Here is an 18,187-nt window from a genome sequence, read left to right on the forward strand (position 1 = left end):
GATTTTGAGATATGTCTTGTGTGTCACTGGGAGTGGTCTTTTGCTCTCACTGCCACCTTCCTGCTGGGCTGAGAGGAGAAGAGGCAGCGCGAGAGATGCGCAGCGATGTCGCTGCCATCTTCCTGTCATTCGACTACAGGATCTTCCACTGACAAATTATCTCTGTTGTCGTTCTGTCAGGCTTGTCTCAGGCTTGACAGAAAAACCCATTTCTCAGACTGGTTAATTACAAACAGCCTCCTTTGCAATCAGCACAGGACGCTGGGTGTCTGCTCTTTGCTGTTTCTTTAGCTGCTTTCACACATACACGCACAAGCGCGCGTGTTCATACGTCATTCAGACCAATCGTAATATTTCACTTGCAAGGCTCTGGGAGGTCTCCTGTTTGAAAACATCATTGCTCATGGGAAAAATACTAGGCTTAGCAGAGTTTCAAGCCCCTGCCAAAATTACTTGGCAAAGATGCCCAGACAGCGGCCAAGAGCCCACATAAAACCCGAAACCCTTTCTTATTTAAGACGCAGACGCACAGGAGTGTTTGAAGCACTGCTATCAAACCATCCTAAGGAACGTGGTGGTGTTTGCGTCTTTTCCGAGTCCTCCCAGGCTCACCCATGTGTCAAACGTGCCACCCTCAGCACCTCAGCGCACAAAGCAGTGGGTTTTGGCCAGTGGAAAAACGAAAGACCCTGCTGCCCCAACCAGATCAGATCTAACCGGTTGCTGGAGGCTGGGGGTCAGGGCAGCGGCTCTTCCAGCCAGATACAGCTGTCCTCAGAGACGCCTTCTCCACCACCATGCTTGATTTAGTGGAGCCCTTCCTTTATCAGCTAACAAACCAAAGCCCAAGCTTCACCATTACCTTTTTTCAACATTTTCTTCTATCTCTTAGGACCAATGAGTAGGTCTCGAGTCACTTCGGTTTCCCTCTGCCAGCCTTCCCCTTTTTGTTTTGAGGAGAGAACGGATTCCCTCTAAAGTAGGTCAGATCTCCAGCAACTAACATACTAACTGTTGTTTGAGACCGACATAACTAAACCCTTCAGACACACTTTTCTTTTTATGAGAAAAATGTGTTAGCAAGCTTGTGTGCACGTGCCTTCACTATAATTGAGGGGATTTTAGAGGGAACTCCAGAGAACTGTAGACTATACACAACTTCAAATAAATTTGCCCAGAAGTGCCCTGTGCCGTCAAAGTGACAAAAGCAGGCAAGTCCCAGGGACATCTTCCTGCCCTTATTTTGTGAAAACAAAGAGGATGTATGGGGGACTTGGGCAATATTTTATATTAGCTTACCCTGTAACTCATGTCTACTGATGTGGAAAAGTTCTATATTTATCCAATTTTAACTGCTTCTTCAACAGGCTGAGGAAACTTAGAGGAGAAAGAAGAAAATGGTGAAAGGGCCTGAAAAGTTAGAGGGCTTCTCTGGAAGAGAGGGAGGAAACTAGAGCTGAGCAAGGAAAGGATAGTTCTGAAGCCACAAATGAAGACCAGAAGTAACCTCAGGGCAGATAGAGGCAAATGGAAAGTACTCCAAACAGACCAGCAATGGCACAAAATTAAGAATCTTTTTATATTCACAGAAGAACAAGACACAAAAATCCCTTTCTGCCCTATGCTGTGCTCTCATGTCAACCATTTCTTTTTACAAGCACCTGACACAGCTCAGCAATTTCTACCAAGTTTTTTAAAGTGTTTTGCGCACCAGTTTCTTCAGAGCTGGTCATGGATGAGCACTCTGGCGACTCTCTGGCACGACAAAGCCTTTGAAGTTAGTGAGAGAAAGAAAGTAAGCAGAGACCTCTTGTCCTAAAATCCAGAGAGCTGTTCCTCTCCTTTAATTTCTTCACCTGCAGTGTGCCCTGTGTTCTGGTGGCAGAGGCAATCTGAAATCCCTTCTGTCACGAATGAGGTCTATTCTTTATTCTTTCCTTTGCCTTCTGGGTGGACGCACTCTGCTGATAATGTATTTCTTGGTTTTTCCCTTGATTTCTGGATTAATCATCTCTTTAAGCAGAACCGTTTGAGCCAGTAACCAGTGAAACTTGTACAGGTTTAAGCAGAACAATAGGACATAGCTGTTGCAAGCTGCTACTATTTAACAGGGAAAGAAAATAAAGCGTTAGAGGATGAGTGGAGTCAGTAAGACAGATTCCAGTAAAACCATACCCACAAAGCTTTACAGGGCATGTTGCCTGCTGGAGGCTTACATCCGGACTGCTAGGCTCTGCTGATTCAACTCCCTTCCGGCTCTACTCATATACATTAGCATATCCTCCTTAATCATCAAATTCAAGCAGTGCTTCCTCAAGTCATGAATGCTCAAACAGGTCTACTAGGAGGTCCAGCCTGGTCCAGAGGATCTGCCACCAGCTGTCATTTTGCTAGTGATTCAACCACATGACTGTGGACAAACCACGTCTCTTCGCTCTCTCAAAATTACTTCTATAAAACAAGCAAATGCTAAATGGTTTACAGTTTGACATCCTGGCCAATTTTCCAGTGCAAATTACACCGTGATTCCCAGCAGAGAAAGTTAACTGTGTGGGTGGGGATAAAATCACAGAAAATTTCTGTTTTCCCTTTACCTGGCAAGAAAGGGCTGGAGACGTTCTACATTTTGCTTTGCTTTTCACCTGTAGAATAGCTGTGTAAAACGGAAGACACCTAGGTTTAAACTTTGCTGTAAAAGGAGTTTTGCTATTAGACGGAGTTAACAGGGGTGGCGGTTGCTGGGCATCACGCAGCTGTGTATCTTTGGTACATCTAAGATATCCAGGCCTAAGCTCATGTTCTCTTCCCTTCTCTCATCGCCCAGTGAAACCTGTTGGTCTTTTTGTGGTGGAGGCTGTCCATGTCTCTCTCACTGATCTTCATTTAAGTGCCTCTTCTCTGCACTGGTTGTACAGACTCTCTCAGAAGCATGCTGCATGTTACACAGACTAACAAATATACTTGCACCCTAGACACTGCAAATCCTAGTTTCCAAGGGATAACTGGGAGAAAATCAAGTTGCTAGTCAGGAAAGAAGGATATTTTGTAAAAGGAAGGTGAGAGAGTCACTACATTTTTTTTATAGTAGTTTCTGCCTTTCCACAGACCCTCCTTCAGCTCTTGGCATAGGCACACCAAAAGCAAGCTTGGGCATGTTAACTGAGTCTTGTTCGTAAAGCTGGCTTTTGGACAGCTTTAGTCTCAGCTTTTCATTTTGTTTTGCTGCTAAAACTGGTGATGTTTTTTCTTCTGAAAGGAAATAACACAATTACTAGGACTGAAAAAAGAACTAATTCCATTTCCTCAGGAACAATCAAAGAACACTTCTAAACTCCTCCCTGAAGAGTAATGAAAAACAGGTCATCTGCCCTGTAGGAATCCAGTACTGGACTGTTTTAAAAAAGTCCTTGAGTGAGACGTTCTGGATAAATTGAGACTTTTTCTGCCTGTATGTTTTCTGAATCCTTGGTCTGCATTTCATCATATTTTCATTTTTCCTTCTCAATCACCAAAGCTAACCATTTACTCTTAGAAAAACTACGTTTTTGCACCAAGGATAAATCACATACTTGCTGCCAGAAGCACAGAGGTGAGGCCATTCCTCTCTCAATCCTTCAGTGGGCTCTGAACCACCCAGCTGGAGTACCACCGATCACTGTCTCACAGCATTGAGCCTGCACATTACTTCTCTTTACAATTCCCATTTCCTGGGAAAAAGTTATCTTTGAAAAGCGGCAGTTAAACCCATTTGCCTCTTCTTTTGTTGTTGTGTTTGTCCGCATATATTGGTGGCTTCCAGTCATAGACACAAATGAAGACCACACACTTGCCCGTGACTAACGTGGAAAAAAATGCAGAGGTTTTCTCCGAAAAAAAAAATTAATGAGCATTTAATCTCAGAAAACTCATTCAAGGAATGCCAGGGTGAAGCCCCACATTGTAACCTACATGCATGGGGCATGACAAACTTCAAGGCAAGCTGAATTGGCACATGGTTTTCAGAATGCAGGGAACAGTTGTCCTTTAAATGCTGAGCAACGCTTGGTTAAAACACCACTCAATATTGACTTCTAAAGGTCCCTTGGCCAAGAAGCCTGAGATCGGTCTCTAAAGGTCCGATGACCAAGAAACCCAGCTGCAGAAAACCCATCTCTTTCAGGAGGCAAACCTGGGCAGAACTTGTCAGCAGGATTTTGGCAGCCTAGATGTCTTCCTAGGTTCTCCAAATGCCTGCCATTCCCACTTTTTCTCTAGCACACATTCTTTTATCTATCACAGGCCAGCCTGGCAGGCTGGAGAGCAGACTTGGGAACATTTCCACATTTCCTTCCCTGGTCCTTTGCAAGGGCTCTTTCTCCAGGAGAGCAAAGCAAGACTGAAACCAAACACCCAGTTCCTTCTGTCAGTCCCTTTCAACACCTTCTCCCCCAGTGATCACAGTTAGAGTCTTCTGCACGACAACACGCATAAAGTCATTTCGTCATGTTGTTCCTGAATGTCTTGGGATACAGCAGCTGTCATTTCTTGATACCTGCGACAGGGTTGCTGCGTACCAAAAGACTATTTGAAAGTCCAGAGAGAAAAAAATGGCAATTGTGAGCTACTGTTTGAACAGCAGACTCGCTGGAGGCGTTTTCGCTTTCCTTCGTGATCTCTCCCACTAGAGGGTACTCTGCTATTCTAGAAGAAAGCGTCTGCACTGGGGCTGCACCGTGACGCAAGCTGTTAGAAGAGCCTTTGCAAATACAACATGGGAGGAACATTTCTTACACACCTCGTGTAAGGATGAAGAGAGCCGGAGGGGAAGCTTTCCATCTCGAGCCGTCACTAACATAACTTTCCTTGAAGTACCGATCTTGGTACAGTTCCATATGTCTTGCTGCATCTGCAGCACAGATCTTCCTGGCTGATTACCTGTGAAATGCCAAAGTGTGTCCTGGGACACATCACCTACTCACCGGCTTGTCTGGCACGATCCTGGCTGGAGCTTACATGGTCGCCCGCGCTCTCTCTGGGTGCTGCACTGGGGACACACGGGCTCTAACCCCAGTCATGCTGGTCGCTGGCACTTTATTTCTCTCCCTCGGGTCTCCCCAGGCACTGGCACTCAGGAACATGCACACACCAGCCCATGGTCCCGGCTCAACTGCTGGTACCAGGCCCCCATACATACATGTAAACCACCTGGGGAGTCCCTCACCCAGGAAAAGAGAAATGGAGTTTAATGAGAAGGTGGGACAGACTGTGGTGATCAGGTGTCGGGCATGGCCAGAGAAGCGTGCTGACCCCCGCCTGCATTTGTGTGACCAGACCCATTTGTCCCTCCATTTTCCCAGGCTTTTTCCTCCCCAAATCCCCCTGATCTCTCCCTTTCTCACCTTTGATTCCTCCCCTAAGCATCCCATAATAAGTCCTGTGCAATTCCAAAATGCTCTTCCTTTGCATCCCATCAAGTGTCCATAGCCCTTTAGGCAGTGACCCTCTCAGTTCAGAAGGTGCTCCAATGATGACTCATCTGGATGGGTTTCACACCCTGACCGCGGGGCTGAGGATCTCCTGGGACATCCCTGGGAGGGGCCTGGGCAGGGTGTCCCTTCCTCTGAGTCTTTAGTTTGGCGTTTCCACCTGCCCTTGGGCTCCTGTTCTCCTCTGGGCTTGTGGAGGTGGGCCTTCAGTGGGGTGTTGGCTCTCCTGTGCTGGGACCGGGGAGGAGCTGGGGTGGGGTGTTATTGGAACTCCCTCACCTGCCATGGCTTCTCTGTCCTCCTTGAAGGGTGTGCAGCCGAGCTCCTTGACATACTCAACACTTTCCCTCTCAAACACTCCGTGGATGTTGCTGTTCAGGTTCTCTGCTTCCTTTGCAAACAAGGACCTGCAATTGTTTTTCTCTCTCAGGTTTCTCTTCAGATGTTGTAGCCTTCTGTGAAATGAGAAGCCGGGTGTCTCCTCCTGCAAAAGACCCAGCATAGTGGTGTGGTAACCATGACAAAGCTCAACATTACTTGGCAGAGACAAGTGAAGAAGAGGGCTCACCTTCACAGCACAGGAGTCACGAAGCTTGCAAGGAAAAGAGGGAACCTGTGGGAGGTCAGAGGGAAGGGACTAGTGGAGGTGACTTCCAGCTGTGGTCACTTACTGGTTTTGACTGTGGATGCCACCAGCCCTCCAGAGGACCTTCATGCCTGCGTGACCAGCAGGGCAGACTTTCCTGGGGAAAATTTGTGTGAGGCTGCTGGTTACAGCATCCCATATGCCCTCCTGGGCATTTCCAGTACCTCTTCCATGCCTTTCCACCTAACCATCGACTAACTTTTCTCTGTCATGCTCCAGGCTTTCCCCAGCATTGCTAGAGGTGAAATGGGGCAGGTATGGTGTCATCTACCCACTGTGGATGTCCCATGCAGCAAAGACATGCCAGCAGGAACAGACCCCAGCTCTTGATGGAAGGATTTTGTCACATTCCTAGTAAGTGTTGCCAAGGCTTTTGAAGGATGTGAATAATTACTGGAAACCTTAGGCTTTTACGTTACCTGGTCTTCATAAACAGTGTGCTGGTCCTTTGGCGTGTGCAGGCTCATGGCTTTCTCACTTAGGTCTTGGTGTAAGTCTTTCCCCTTTACACGTGTTCTGGATGCACTACATCTCATCAGCCTGAAAAAACCCCATTAACTAGTCACATAATGCTTAGAAACCTCCTGGCATTTAGAGTGAATCTTGCTATTTTAAAGATGAGGTTGCCACCTGGAGAAGTTTCCAGGGCAGGTGTATAAAAACACCATCAGGAAACAGAAAGGCAAATCGTAAGGAGAACACAGGCAAGCCATGTCAATTGCAAGAAAACTGAAATTGTTCTTACTTTTTCTTTTTCCTGTTGATTAGTTTCATGGTGCAGTATATCAAGATTGTTAAGAACACCACAGCTATTAAGACTGCCATGATGATTACGCTCTTCTGAGTGCCTACAAAAAGAAACCAAAAAATTCGCACAGAACATAGAGGGATGTCAATGTTTTTCTCATGTCCTCTTGCAGAGGTTGGGACTGAAGTGAAACATTCATCAGTTTGTCCTCATTTATTCTTTGAAGAAGAGAAGGGAATAGTATAACAACGTATCATTGTGGTAGGTGAGGAATTCTTTTTTAAATAAATACTGACAGTATCTCACATTTCCCTGGTATTGGGGGAACTAAAATCCAGCATTTTTTACTGCTGATCTATTTGTGTTTCTCTTTCTGTATGAAGCAGTTTTATCACGAGGAAAGGCTCGCACCCTTCCTGAACCATACCCTTCTGCAAGATCTTCCATAGGAATTATTTCTCCCCAGCATTCGACAGCCAGGGGCCTGCTCTGCTGGTACCCTCCAGCTGTGGACACTACTATAGAGCTGATCACATCTGCTCTAAATCAGTGATGTAGAAATATAAACATACAGAGACATATAAACATATGTACTCACAAATCTACTTAATTGTTAGATATATATATATATTTGCACACATCCACCGCACAAACACAAAGGTGCCACAGGAAAGAGTCTTCTGGATGGTTTCAAACCATGAAATTTTCATCTAGCACAAGGTCTGAACTCCCAGAAAAATGTCTAGTGACACCTACTTAAGTGCAAGCTGCACTCTCACAGTTGCACATTCTCTCCTAAGTGCTCCCCACTACCTGCTGCACCTCTCCATACAAATGCAACCTACCTTCTCTTCCTTTTTCCAGGTAAAGCACCTTCATTTTCCTTCCCTGCGGGTGGTCAAGGAGGCAGGTCAAGGCATGGAAGTGGTTGGCAGAGAAGGTAAGTCTGTTTGCTACCGTTACTGTTCCGTTTGCATTTTGGAAGTGGTGTATTTCAGGGGACTCATTCAGGTCTTTGTGATCCAGCCAGGTGATTTTGGGGGCAGGCTTTCCTGTTGCTGAGCAGGCTGCGGTGAGGAGACCCTCGGTGAGCAGGTGGGAATCATACTCCACTGTTAGCTCAGAAACGGCTGAGAGTGAAAAGATAAGGTACTTTTTACACTCTGTGGTGAGCTGACAGTCAAAGCTGGGTGGGTCAGCTCTCTACACAGGGATTCTTATCCAAAAGCATTTCCTGGCTTATTTACATTCATCTGCTTTGAGGAGAGGTGTGGCAGTTCAGGAGACTACCCAGCAAGGACATGCTGCTGCTTGGAAAGTATCCATGCAGTGGAGGGGATAATGCCTTACTCCTGACTACATCAGACCTATGCTGAGTGCCAGAAAGTGAGAAGGTGTTAGCTGAAAACTTACTTTGGATGTTGAGGCATATATCTTTGCTGAAAGAGCCGTGGGGGAACACGTTGAAAATGCATCTGTAATAAGACTCATCCTCGAATGTGAGATTTTGCAGTGTGATAGCTGAGGCCTGCAGGGTTGCTCTGGTAAAATGTACCTTCTTCTGGAATGATCCCATTAGCCTCAGCCCATGGTTTGGGCTGTAGGTGGCTATGTTCTGGAAGGAAGACCCATCTCTCTTCTGCCAGGTGACTTGCAAAACATCCATCGAAAGCAAGAAGTTGCAATAGAAATTTGCCTCTCCACCAAGGGCTGCTGCAATAATGCTATCAGATTCCACAGCTTCCTTCAAACCTAGGAACAATGGAAACCACAGAATCAAAGCAAGAGCAGAAGAAATTCGCTCGAGGAAGGCTATAGTGCCTTGAAGCATCCAAACACAGTGTTCCCATCTTGCAAGGAGCAAGGAACTCCACCATGAAGCCATGTGGCACACTGGGAGACCTCAGACACCTTGGTCTCATGGGGGCCGTCACTTCGTTAGCCGATGCTGTACACTGCCTGTGGTGAGGAGGGAGGTGGCATGGGAACAGAGGGCAGGCAGGCTCCTTAGAGAGCACAGCAAACTCAAGCCCCAGGCTCACCTGCCTGCTTCTTCCCAGCGCGTTACTCCTAGCCCACCTTTGTCCCCCAGAGCGCAGAGGTGTCCTCTACAGACCTGACACACAGCAACCACCCAGCGAAAGTGGCTATCACTCCTGAGATCATCCCCGGTCCCCTCTCTCCGGCCCCGGCAGGGGGCTGGGGGAGGCAGAGCAGCCCAGGGCACCCCGCAGCTGGGAGGCAATGCGACCGGCTGCAGAGGGGTATGCCCCTGCCCCAGCCTCTCCCAATAGAAGCCTGCACTGCCCAGACATGTGCGCTGGAAATTCAAACCTGCCCCATCCCTTGTGCTGAGAAACTTCAAAACATTTACAGAGAAAGGGAACAGTCGGGTTAAATATACAGCTTGAATGCAAAGCCGCACTGCCCCATGCCCTCTCTGACCTGCATTTCCCCATTTTGCTGCTGGGAAACCCCCAGATTACCAGCCGCTGCTCCAGTCACCAGCTGCTATTTTTCAGTCAGGGTGGCATCTGGGTGTCTCTGCTTGCCAAGAAAGGCTGGCGCTGCTCCGGAGTTAACCTCGCGCAGGGGAAGGGCGCTCCACTCACCCGTCGCCGTCGCCGGCTCCTCCAGCTGGCAGCCTCCGCACAGCAGCAGCAGGCAGATTTCGGCCCAGCAAAGCAGGGGGAAAAGCATCGTGGGACTCAGCAACTGCCTGGGAAAGGTCACCCCCTTTCCCCACGTTCCTCAGAGGGCAGCTGGCAAGCCCAGGGGGACGGCTGAAGATTTCGCGCCTTTTTCAGAGCCCTCCTCGGAGGCCAATCAGCGGTGGCAGGGAACGACCAGCCAGGCGGGAACCATGCCCTTGTTCCCTCCTGGGAGTCAATCATTAATCATGGCAAACTGACTCAAAATAAACAGCACACCCTTTTCTTCGCCAGCAGCAAAGCTTGGTATTCCCCCTCGTGAGCCCTGTGCTGTTGGGCTCCTCTGTGAGTGTCGTCATGAGGCCGTGCACCTCACAAGGTGTAAAAGCGGGATCTTCTCCGTAAGCACGGGTGGTGGCTGGTGCAGGGGGAAGAAATGAGGGGCCATGGTCCCCGGCAGCCCCTGCTGCCTTTCTCTTTGGCGGGAAGAGAGGGTGGGCAGGGAGGCTCTGCCTGTGGATCACTGCCTCCGCGGCTTGCTGAGCACTGCACCGGGCGCCGATACCAAGCTCCTCAGGGACGTGGCTTTCCTCCCCCAGACCTGGCACAGGGGAGTCCCAAGCAAGAACAGCAGATGTTTCTCCACCAATAGGGTGGTGTGGAGACACCTGCAGATGCCACCTCTTCACCGCAAGCACACCAACACCACAAGTTGGATTATGAAAGGGGACTCTGCAGAAGGCAGGTTTGGCTGAGGGCCCTCCTCTCCGAGTACATTTGCATCTCACCTCGTTCCAGAAAGGGTAAGCCAGGGGTGCGACAGTGCCTCTGTTCTCAGGGGTGAGGTCTCCTGCCCAAGAGTTTCACAGCAAAATCACACCACACAGATCCTGGCCACATGGTAATCCAGTGGTGAGATTAAGCACCGTGTGAAGTTTCTAGCTGTATTTACAGAAGGATACCCACCATACTCTATACATTTTTTCTGGGTTTTTCTGCAAGAAAGGAAGAAGGCTATTTTACAGGAAAATACGCGAAGTGATTACCATACACTTTCTGTCCGTGTTCATCTCTGCTATTTCTGAATATGACTCTTCCCTCTGTCTGAAGGGGTAGCATAATATTTTAGATTTCTTACAGGTTCCCGTGGGTTTACAGTCCGTATCCTGCCCTGAACCTTGTAGACTGATTAATAGAAAGGCAAGATGAACTCCAGAACATCCCTCCTGACACCTCTGTTAGGGGAAGGGGCTCCGTCCAGTCTCTCACTGGGCCTCACAGCACCAGTTTGCACTGCAGACAAAGAGCAGGGAAGTGAAACCAGCATGCACCACCACATCAGAGCCTTTCCACAGGGTTCCTCAGGGATTTTCATCTTCTCTCCCCCCCCGTCTCTACCATCACTCTCTTCTGACACCAGCTCCCCTCTGTCTCCTGACTTCTCCTTCAGGCGTAAGGGGCTGCCTTACCCCAGCGGAGCAGCCAAGTGGGAGCATTCAGGACCCACCTCACCATGACTTGGAGCAAGCACCCGGGGGCCTGCCAAGGGATGCTCTGCAGTAAACCCCACAGCACATAGTGGAGAAAGCTGTGGCAACTCACTCAGGTCCCCTTTCCCAGGGTCAGAATTGCCAACCAAATCCAGGCGCTTTATTGACAAACCAAACAAACCTCAACAAAAACAAGCATCAGGGATTCCTGCAGAAGAAACTCAAGGCAAGAAAGCGAGGGCAAGGATAAGTGAGGATGCAGCTAGTGCTGCGGAGGTCACGTGGACTTTCCTGGGTGAGGAGGGCCCAAGAGCAAGTGGAAGTGGATACGCTCAGTGCACAAGGGCAGCTGCACGGGGAGGCGAGCTTGCTGCCCCAAGCAAGCACCCAGCCCTGGCTAGCACTAAACAGCCAACACAAACATCGCTGCAGTGTAGCTCTTGCATCCAAGGTACAACAGACAGAGCAGAGCAGATCTGCTCCCCTCTTGCTTGCCCCTGGAGCCACACCGGAGATGGGAAAGCAGACCCACAGACAGGCACCAGCAGAGGGTCACACATGTACAGAGCTTTGTGGAGGTGTATCTTCAGTTTCTTTCTGAAGTGAGAGGGCAGGTTGGTGCAGTCATCTTAAGTGGTACGCACTTCTCCCCTTCTAGAAACTCTTCATTATCCAGGCAGCACAATGGGCTCAGGTATTTGTATTACAGCAACAGCCTTTGCCCTCTGAATTACACTGGTTTTCACCCGAGCAAGGATCCTACCTGCCAACTGCACAGTATGTGTCAAAACACATTCCCTAATTCTCACATGCAAAATAAAAATCTGTTCAACTTCTTACACCGTTTCCCACATCCTTCCTCCCCAAGTTTTACTTTATTTTATGTAGCTCCCAAACTTTGCTCACAGAAAGAAACTGGCTGATTTTTTTTCCAGGTTTTTATCAAAGGCCCTTGAAGACCCAGTTGTTTGTCTAAAAAGAACTGTCCTATAGGACTGCTTGTCCAAGCCAGACCTCAATGCTTTCAACTTTTCAGATAAAGCAGTGTGTTTGGACTGTAAGTACTGGAGAGTCTGACTTTAATTAATTAATTCTGATTTACTTGGGGGGGGGAGTGTCTGCAGAACTGCTTTAGGATTAAATTGAGAAGAGCTCTTTCTGGAGGCCACTCTTTTTCAAGCTTCAGTTTTGTTATTGTTGCTAATGTCTAAGAGGAGAATTACTAGTGAGGAGAAAGACTGTTCATCAACAGTTTTCTAGTGCTGTATTTCCTCCCCCTTTCTGTTGGTTCATGTTTCTTGTTCTCTGTTCTGCCAGAGACCAAGGGGCACCCTGCTCCAGGCCACAGCCTGTAGACAGAAGGGTGAGGAGGAGAGGAAATGTCAGCTGACTCCTGGCTGCAAGCCCAGATGCACCGGCTGCTGAGATGAGAGGGGCAGGCATCAGCCCAGCAAACGCTACGCAGACACTCTGAGAGCAGGTCGTCGTCAAAACTGTTCAGCAGCCTCGTTTCCTGTTGGTAGTGTTTACTTCAGTTAGGAAGTTACGGGGATTTCACGCTTTTGATCAGAAATTGACTGGGGAACGTGGAGTGCAGTAGCCAGTGCCACCTCCCTCGTGCAGCTCCAGCTCCCAGCTGCGCCCAGCCATCTCCTTCCCCAGCTGCGTTACCCGTAGCCAGCCTCACGTCATACACCAGCTGAGGGGCATAGAGAGACCTTCAGTCACTAATTAGCTCCACAGACTTTGCAAAACAGGACACTTGTTCGTGCACTGAAGTGGTACGCTTTCCAAGCATGCCCCAAATTCCCAGGCTCTTGGCATATCTTCTCTGTGGCTTGGTTGCCAAATAGGCCAAGCTTCTCAAGCCAATTAGTCCACTAATGCCCTGCATAAGTGAGAGGCCACAGGGCGGTAGAGATCCCAGATAACCCTCTCATTGCAAAGCTAATCTCCTGAGAAGTATTTATCCTGGAAGCAGCCAAATACTAAGGACTTGTTTTCTAACAACTGCCAACCTGAAGATTTCCTGGGGAAATCATTCACACCCCCCCCCCCCCCCCCCCTTCGTTTGGCTCCACTTAGACCCCCTTCCCCTGCCCTCAGGCTCCGCATGTGCCCTGTTGCTATGGTCCCCTCTCCTTCCCTCCTTCCTCCCAAATTCCCTCTTCCTAGTTCAGCCCCGTGACAACCCTGGGATAGAGAAGGGCAAGGGGTGCCAGGCAGGGGAGGGGTGATCCAGGCAAGAGAACAGCACCTTCAGAGGTGTGATGAGATGGAAGAAGCATTGGGGAGAAAAAAACCCCTTGAACAGACTGGGAGAGGCAAACTACGTGGCTGGGTCAAGTAACAGCAAAGTAAAGGACAAACTTTCTGTTGTTTGCGGCAGAGGGATTGCACTGGTGATAGCTTCAAGTCTGGATCCCATGGGCCAGAAAAAGAGCGAAGGAAGAGGAAATGTGCTAAAGGAATGAAGGAAGCTTTAGAGAATCAAGTAGAGGGTCCTCAGGCCTTCTTGCTCACTTTTCAGGAAAAATGTCCGTCCCACAGTGATGACTACTGCTGTTTCCTGGCAGCTTCTGGCTTCAGTTTTTCCAAGTTGGCCTCCAAATCCCTGTCTGCCAGTTCTACAGCAGAATGATATAGAGAGTCACAAACCTGAGACTAGAGGAGTTAAAACTGCGTGATAAACACAATGTTTCTTCTGCTGGGCCAGAGTCCACAGGGAGCCTGGTGCCTGATAACAACAATAACATCCCTTTGTGCTGGGATGTTACTACCCATGACCCAGAATTCGGCCCCCTCCTTTTGCATCCGAGTCAGGTTTGCACCCCAGAGAAGCCTGCAGGTTGCTCAGCATTTTCTTGGTGATGCAGCGAGGTCTTGGTTTCCTCGCGCAGCCTCAGCTAGACTTGGAGGAATCTTTTCTGGTTCTCTTGATGTGGTCAGAAATCTTTACAATAAAGATTTTCAGAAAGAAACGTTGAAGTTACATACATAGATAAATACTGAAGTATTGAGTAGAGAATTGACACCTTGCTTCTGTTAATAAATCCTTTTTAGAAAGAAGACAGCCTACATTTAATATGATTAAAATTAAACTCATACGAAGTGGATATGCGAAGATCTTCAGAAAACTATACTAGGACATTCCCCCTTTTCTCCTCTTTGTGTATAAGTTCTGGTATTTAGAGAAAAACCTGTGACAAATAAAGATACTTCTTTTTACTCAACTGATGGACAGCTAAAAAACCGTCACAATCTCACTTATGAAATTAGCTACATTCTTGTAGACATGGAAGGCTCAAGGGCTCTGAGGCAAATTGGTTTCTTAAAGTCTAATATTGGACTTTCTGTAATTCATTTGAAGGATAATATCAAATAAAATATTCTGATTGAAAGAAATCTCTAATTTTTAGTCTAAAACTGTAGGGTATTTTTTCTGCAAGCATTTCATTGCACCCGGGTCTTTCATGTACAGTTTCAAGTGCTCTCTTACTAGACAAGCTGCTTTTTCTTCGCTTCTCCTTAGGCTGGTTAAGGACTGCACCTTCTGAGAAGTTAGGGAAGTCAAAACTCTGTTTATATTGTGTATGGGTCTCAGAATGAGGATTCCCCCAAGCTTCCCAGAAATTTCAGCTGGCTTTTTTCAAAGCTGAACAGTCTACAACACAGTCCATCCACAAACAGCTTGGACAAGAGCTCAGTGCTCCTTTCACACACAGCTTCATAAGAGCAAAGATGAAAGCAGCAGAGATCTGAGAAGGCCTTTTGTGTGGCTTCCAAAATATGAGTAATTTCTGGTGTTCTAAGAATGGAAACAAAAATATGCTTGATTTTTATCTGCCTGGTTTGATAGCCTCATTTATGAAAGACAAAAATTCACTCAATTACTGCAGTTCTCTTATTTCAGCTGCTTTGCAGTGGCTCAGAGCAGAAAACCGAACGAAAAACAATAGGCTGTATTTTCTTCCATGTCTGAGCTCATAAGAAAATTTACTGGTGTGGTGTTTAGCAGACGAATCATTCTCCCATAGTCATGCAACAGAGAAATGATGAAAGATGCTTTCAATCTTCTATCACCAAAACAATGTTCCTTTTCACTGTGTGGATTTAGTCCCGTGCTTCTGCCAGCAGTGGTTTCAGAAAAAAGAATATTCTTCCTATTTCAGCCAGCGACTTGTAAAACATCTAAGGGCAGCATTTCAGCTACATTTCAAAGTCACATCCTCAGCCGGAGCTGCTGGGGTGATGCCTTTACACCTTACAGCTCTCTTAGAACCTGGAACCCAGTACCCAGGCAAAGAAAAATACCAACACATCTCCAAAACAGCCTGGTGTGCTGAAACAGGAACCTGGACATTTTATGCAGCCTGAGTACCCTTTATTATATAACTATATATAAATATAAAATACACAGTTTAAAATGACACTGTCTTAAGGTCCTACATAAATGAAAACCTTAATCCAAGCTGATTGATGTCAAGATCAAAGGATCCCAGAGCTGAGATGTGCAGGCTAAATTATCCCATTTGCTTTGGAGAGAGACACTGTACCTAGCGCCAGTTTTACCCAAGAGGCAAGCAGGAGAGTAGCATTCCCACTTGCACTCTGCTTCTGTTAGGAAAAAATGATGCCCTGCATTGACACCACTGTTGTCCTGGGCTACACAAGTTGCAGTGACAGGAGGTGGCCAAAGGCAGGGTTGGGTCAGACCAACAACTGCCCAGCCATGAGACAGGCAAAAAGGCAGGATTTCTGCGGGTTCTTTGGTTTGTGTTCCCCCCACCCCACCCCCCGGATGGTGGCAATAGTAGCTCAGAACATTCCTGTAAACTTCCAAAGTACGCTCTGCTTCCATTTACTGAGAAAGTTAACCTGCTTCATAGCATTCATATTGAAGCAGCAAAATAGAGCAGCTCATTCCACTTGAATTTCACACCAATTTTATTTTTAATTCTCAAGACCTATTCAAAGTTTTCAAAATTTACAACATTTCATAGCTCAATATTATTTATTAAATAAATAAATCTTATATACCTGTCTGAAATACAGCCTCCAACAAATTACTACCAAATTGTTAACAGAGATAACTGGGCGGACATGCATGAGATAATCACAAAGAAACCTGAGAACAGCGATTAGGATCTTACCCACTGTAAAAACTTCTGATTCCCTCAGTCACCTGCTTGTTCATTCCCTGAAAGGTGGTTTGTATCTATTTTGTACTCTTTTTTTTCTCAGCTAACAGCCAGTTAATTATACATAGTCTGCTTACATTCATTCTATTGCTGTGTGAAGCCAAATTCCATAGCACTAGCATATAGCATTTTAGTAGCTGTCTTTGTATAGCGTGAAGGCAAATACATGCATTGGCTTTAAGTGTTCTGCCTTCGGGTGTCATTAGCTGTTCTCAATTCGGACACTGTCAAAGACAAATAGATTGATAACGTCTTCCTTTCTTGTACAGCGTTTTGCTTGTAAGCTACCACATACTCCGTTTTCACTCAGTCTCTCATCCTATCATGCTCGTAAGCAGAAACCTACAAAAGCGTGTCACAACTCAACATTCAGCTAAACAGTGAAAGAAATTACAATCCTGCACGTGAACAGATACTTTCATGACTCCAAACCCTGCTAAACCCCACTCCGGGTGATTAGCTTGTCGAAAATAATAATACGTAATCTCTGTAATCTTCCTGGGTCTATAAAGGTTTCTTGCCAGCTTTGGGCCTTTCTCTCTTCCCTCTGAAAATCCTTTTCATCACCCATGTCCAGACTCCTTGTTTCTATGAGAGACTCATTTTGCTTTTTTAAAAAAGACCCACTAGTTTAAACATTAGTGGCAACCTGCTTTTGAAACTTGGGAAAAGGTCTCCAAAACCCCCCAGAGCGCAAGCACAGACCCTGCTGAGCGGCGAGGGCTGATGCTGCACAGCCCATGCAAGGGGACCAGGGCTGAGCTCTGCCCTCCCACTCACACCCTGCTCCCCACCAACCACTGGCCCAGGGGAAAAACCTGCTTCTCCCCCGGCCTCTTCCCTCACAGAGGAGGAGGAGGAGAAGATTACACTGCAATGGTGGGAAAGCTTGGACAAAATGAGAGTTCCTCCTTTGAAAGTTATGGGGTTCAGGAGAAAAAAAATCCTGATTTTGACACTTGCTGCTGGTTCCCCTTTCCCCACACTCCCCAGCTGCATTATTACTGAGTGTTAGGGAGGCTAAAAAAAACATTTTATGGCTAGTACTGGGTTTATTTATTCTCAACGTGCCCACCCGCTTTCATTGTAGGTTACTCGGCTTTTTGACTACAACTCAGCCCAATTCTTCTGGGATGCACATTTGAAATACATGGGTGTGGAAAAATCAGATAACATGCACTTGCTCCAGGAAGTCAGAGGAGAGGAGACAGCTAGCACTGGCCATCTTTGTGCTGCCTACAAGGCCACACCACCTTGGGGAGCTCATTTCTCCTTCTCTGGATCTGAAGGTAAAGATTTCACAAGCATAGGGTAGGATTCAAGGAATTACAAAAGAACTGATGAGATCTGACCTGCATGTTAGAAGCAAGGAATTTCAGCAATAGGTAATACATGTCACCCAGGATGGGTGTAGGTCTGCCCACCTGCAGCATCCACTCCCTGGCTCCTGCCCGCCTCCTGCTTCCCACTGCACTCACCTGCCATTGCACCACCACACACACAAAACCCACCAGGCAGCCAACTGCCCCTCCACCCACCCTTTTATTTCCCCCCTGCCTCCTGCAGGCAGATGGGATGCCTGGAAGCATGGGGCAGCTGTGATGGATTAGGGAAATGAAGAAGGGGGCTGTGAAAACTGCAGAGGAGGAAGAGGGGGGGATGGAAACCTCCATGTGCCCTTGGCTTTGGCTTTACTTTCTAGGAAGGGCTGGTGGAAGTCGGAGTTGGTAACTTCCTGGTGCCTGGTGACTCCTGGCTTGAAGCCTGCTGCTCCTGGCACCTGGGCTACAAGTTCAGGCTGGCCTCAGTCTTGGCCCCATCTCTCATGCCATTTGGGGAATGGGTTGAAAGCCCTGAAGCTCACAGCAGCAGACTTGGCTGGTCCATGGGCCTTCTGCATCCCGGCCCCTGTTGGGGGTCTCTTTCAGCCCATCAGCAATGCCTCTCAGGCCAGCACCCCAACAAAATGCTGCCCTGTTTCAGACA

At 47.5% G+C, this 18,187-nt stretch overlaps 1 protein-coding gene across 1 annotated transcript; it reads right to left on the bottom strand.

The window, feature by feature from the left end:
• Positions 1-5,488: 5,488 nt before the first annotated feature.
• Positions 5,489-17,686, bottom strand: LOC104335510 (uncharacterized). The gene is given in 7 exon segments (XM_075413641.1): positions 5,489-5,696; positions 5,801-5,949; positions 6,531-6,651; positions 6,857-6,959; positions 7,705-7,989; positions 8,273-8,611; positions 17,680-17,686. Coding segments are annotated over 7 exon segments (1,212 nt in total).
• Positions 17,687-18,187: the final 501 nt, after the last annotated feature.

The sequence above is a fragment of the Opisthocomus hoazin genome, chromosome 1 (genome assembly GCF_030867145.1).
Source record: "Opisthocomus hoazin isolate bOpiHoa1 chromosome 1, bOpiHoa1.hap1, whole genome shotgun sequence".
Taxonomy (NCBI): Eukaryota; Metazoa; Chordata; class Aves; order Opisthocomiformes; family Opisthocomidae; genus Opisthocomus; species Opisthocomus hoazin.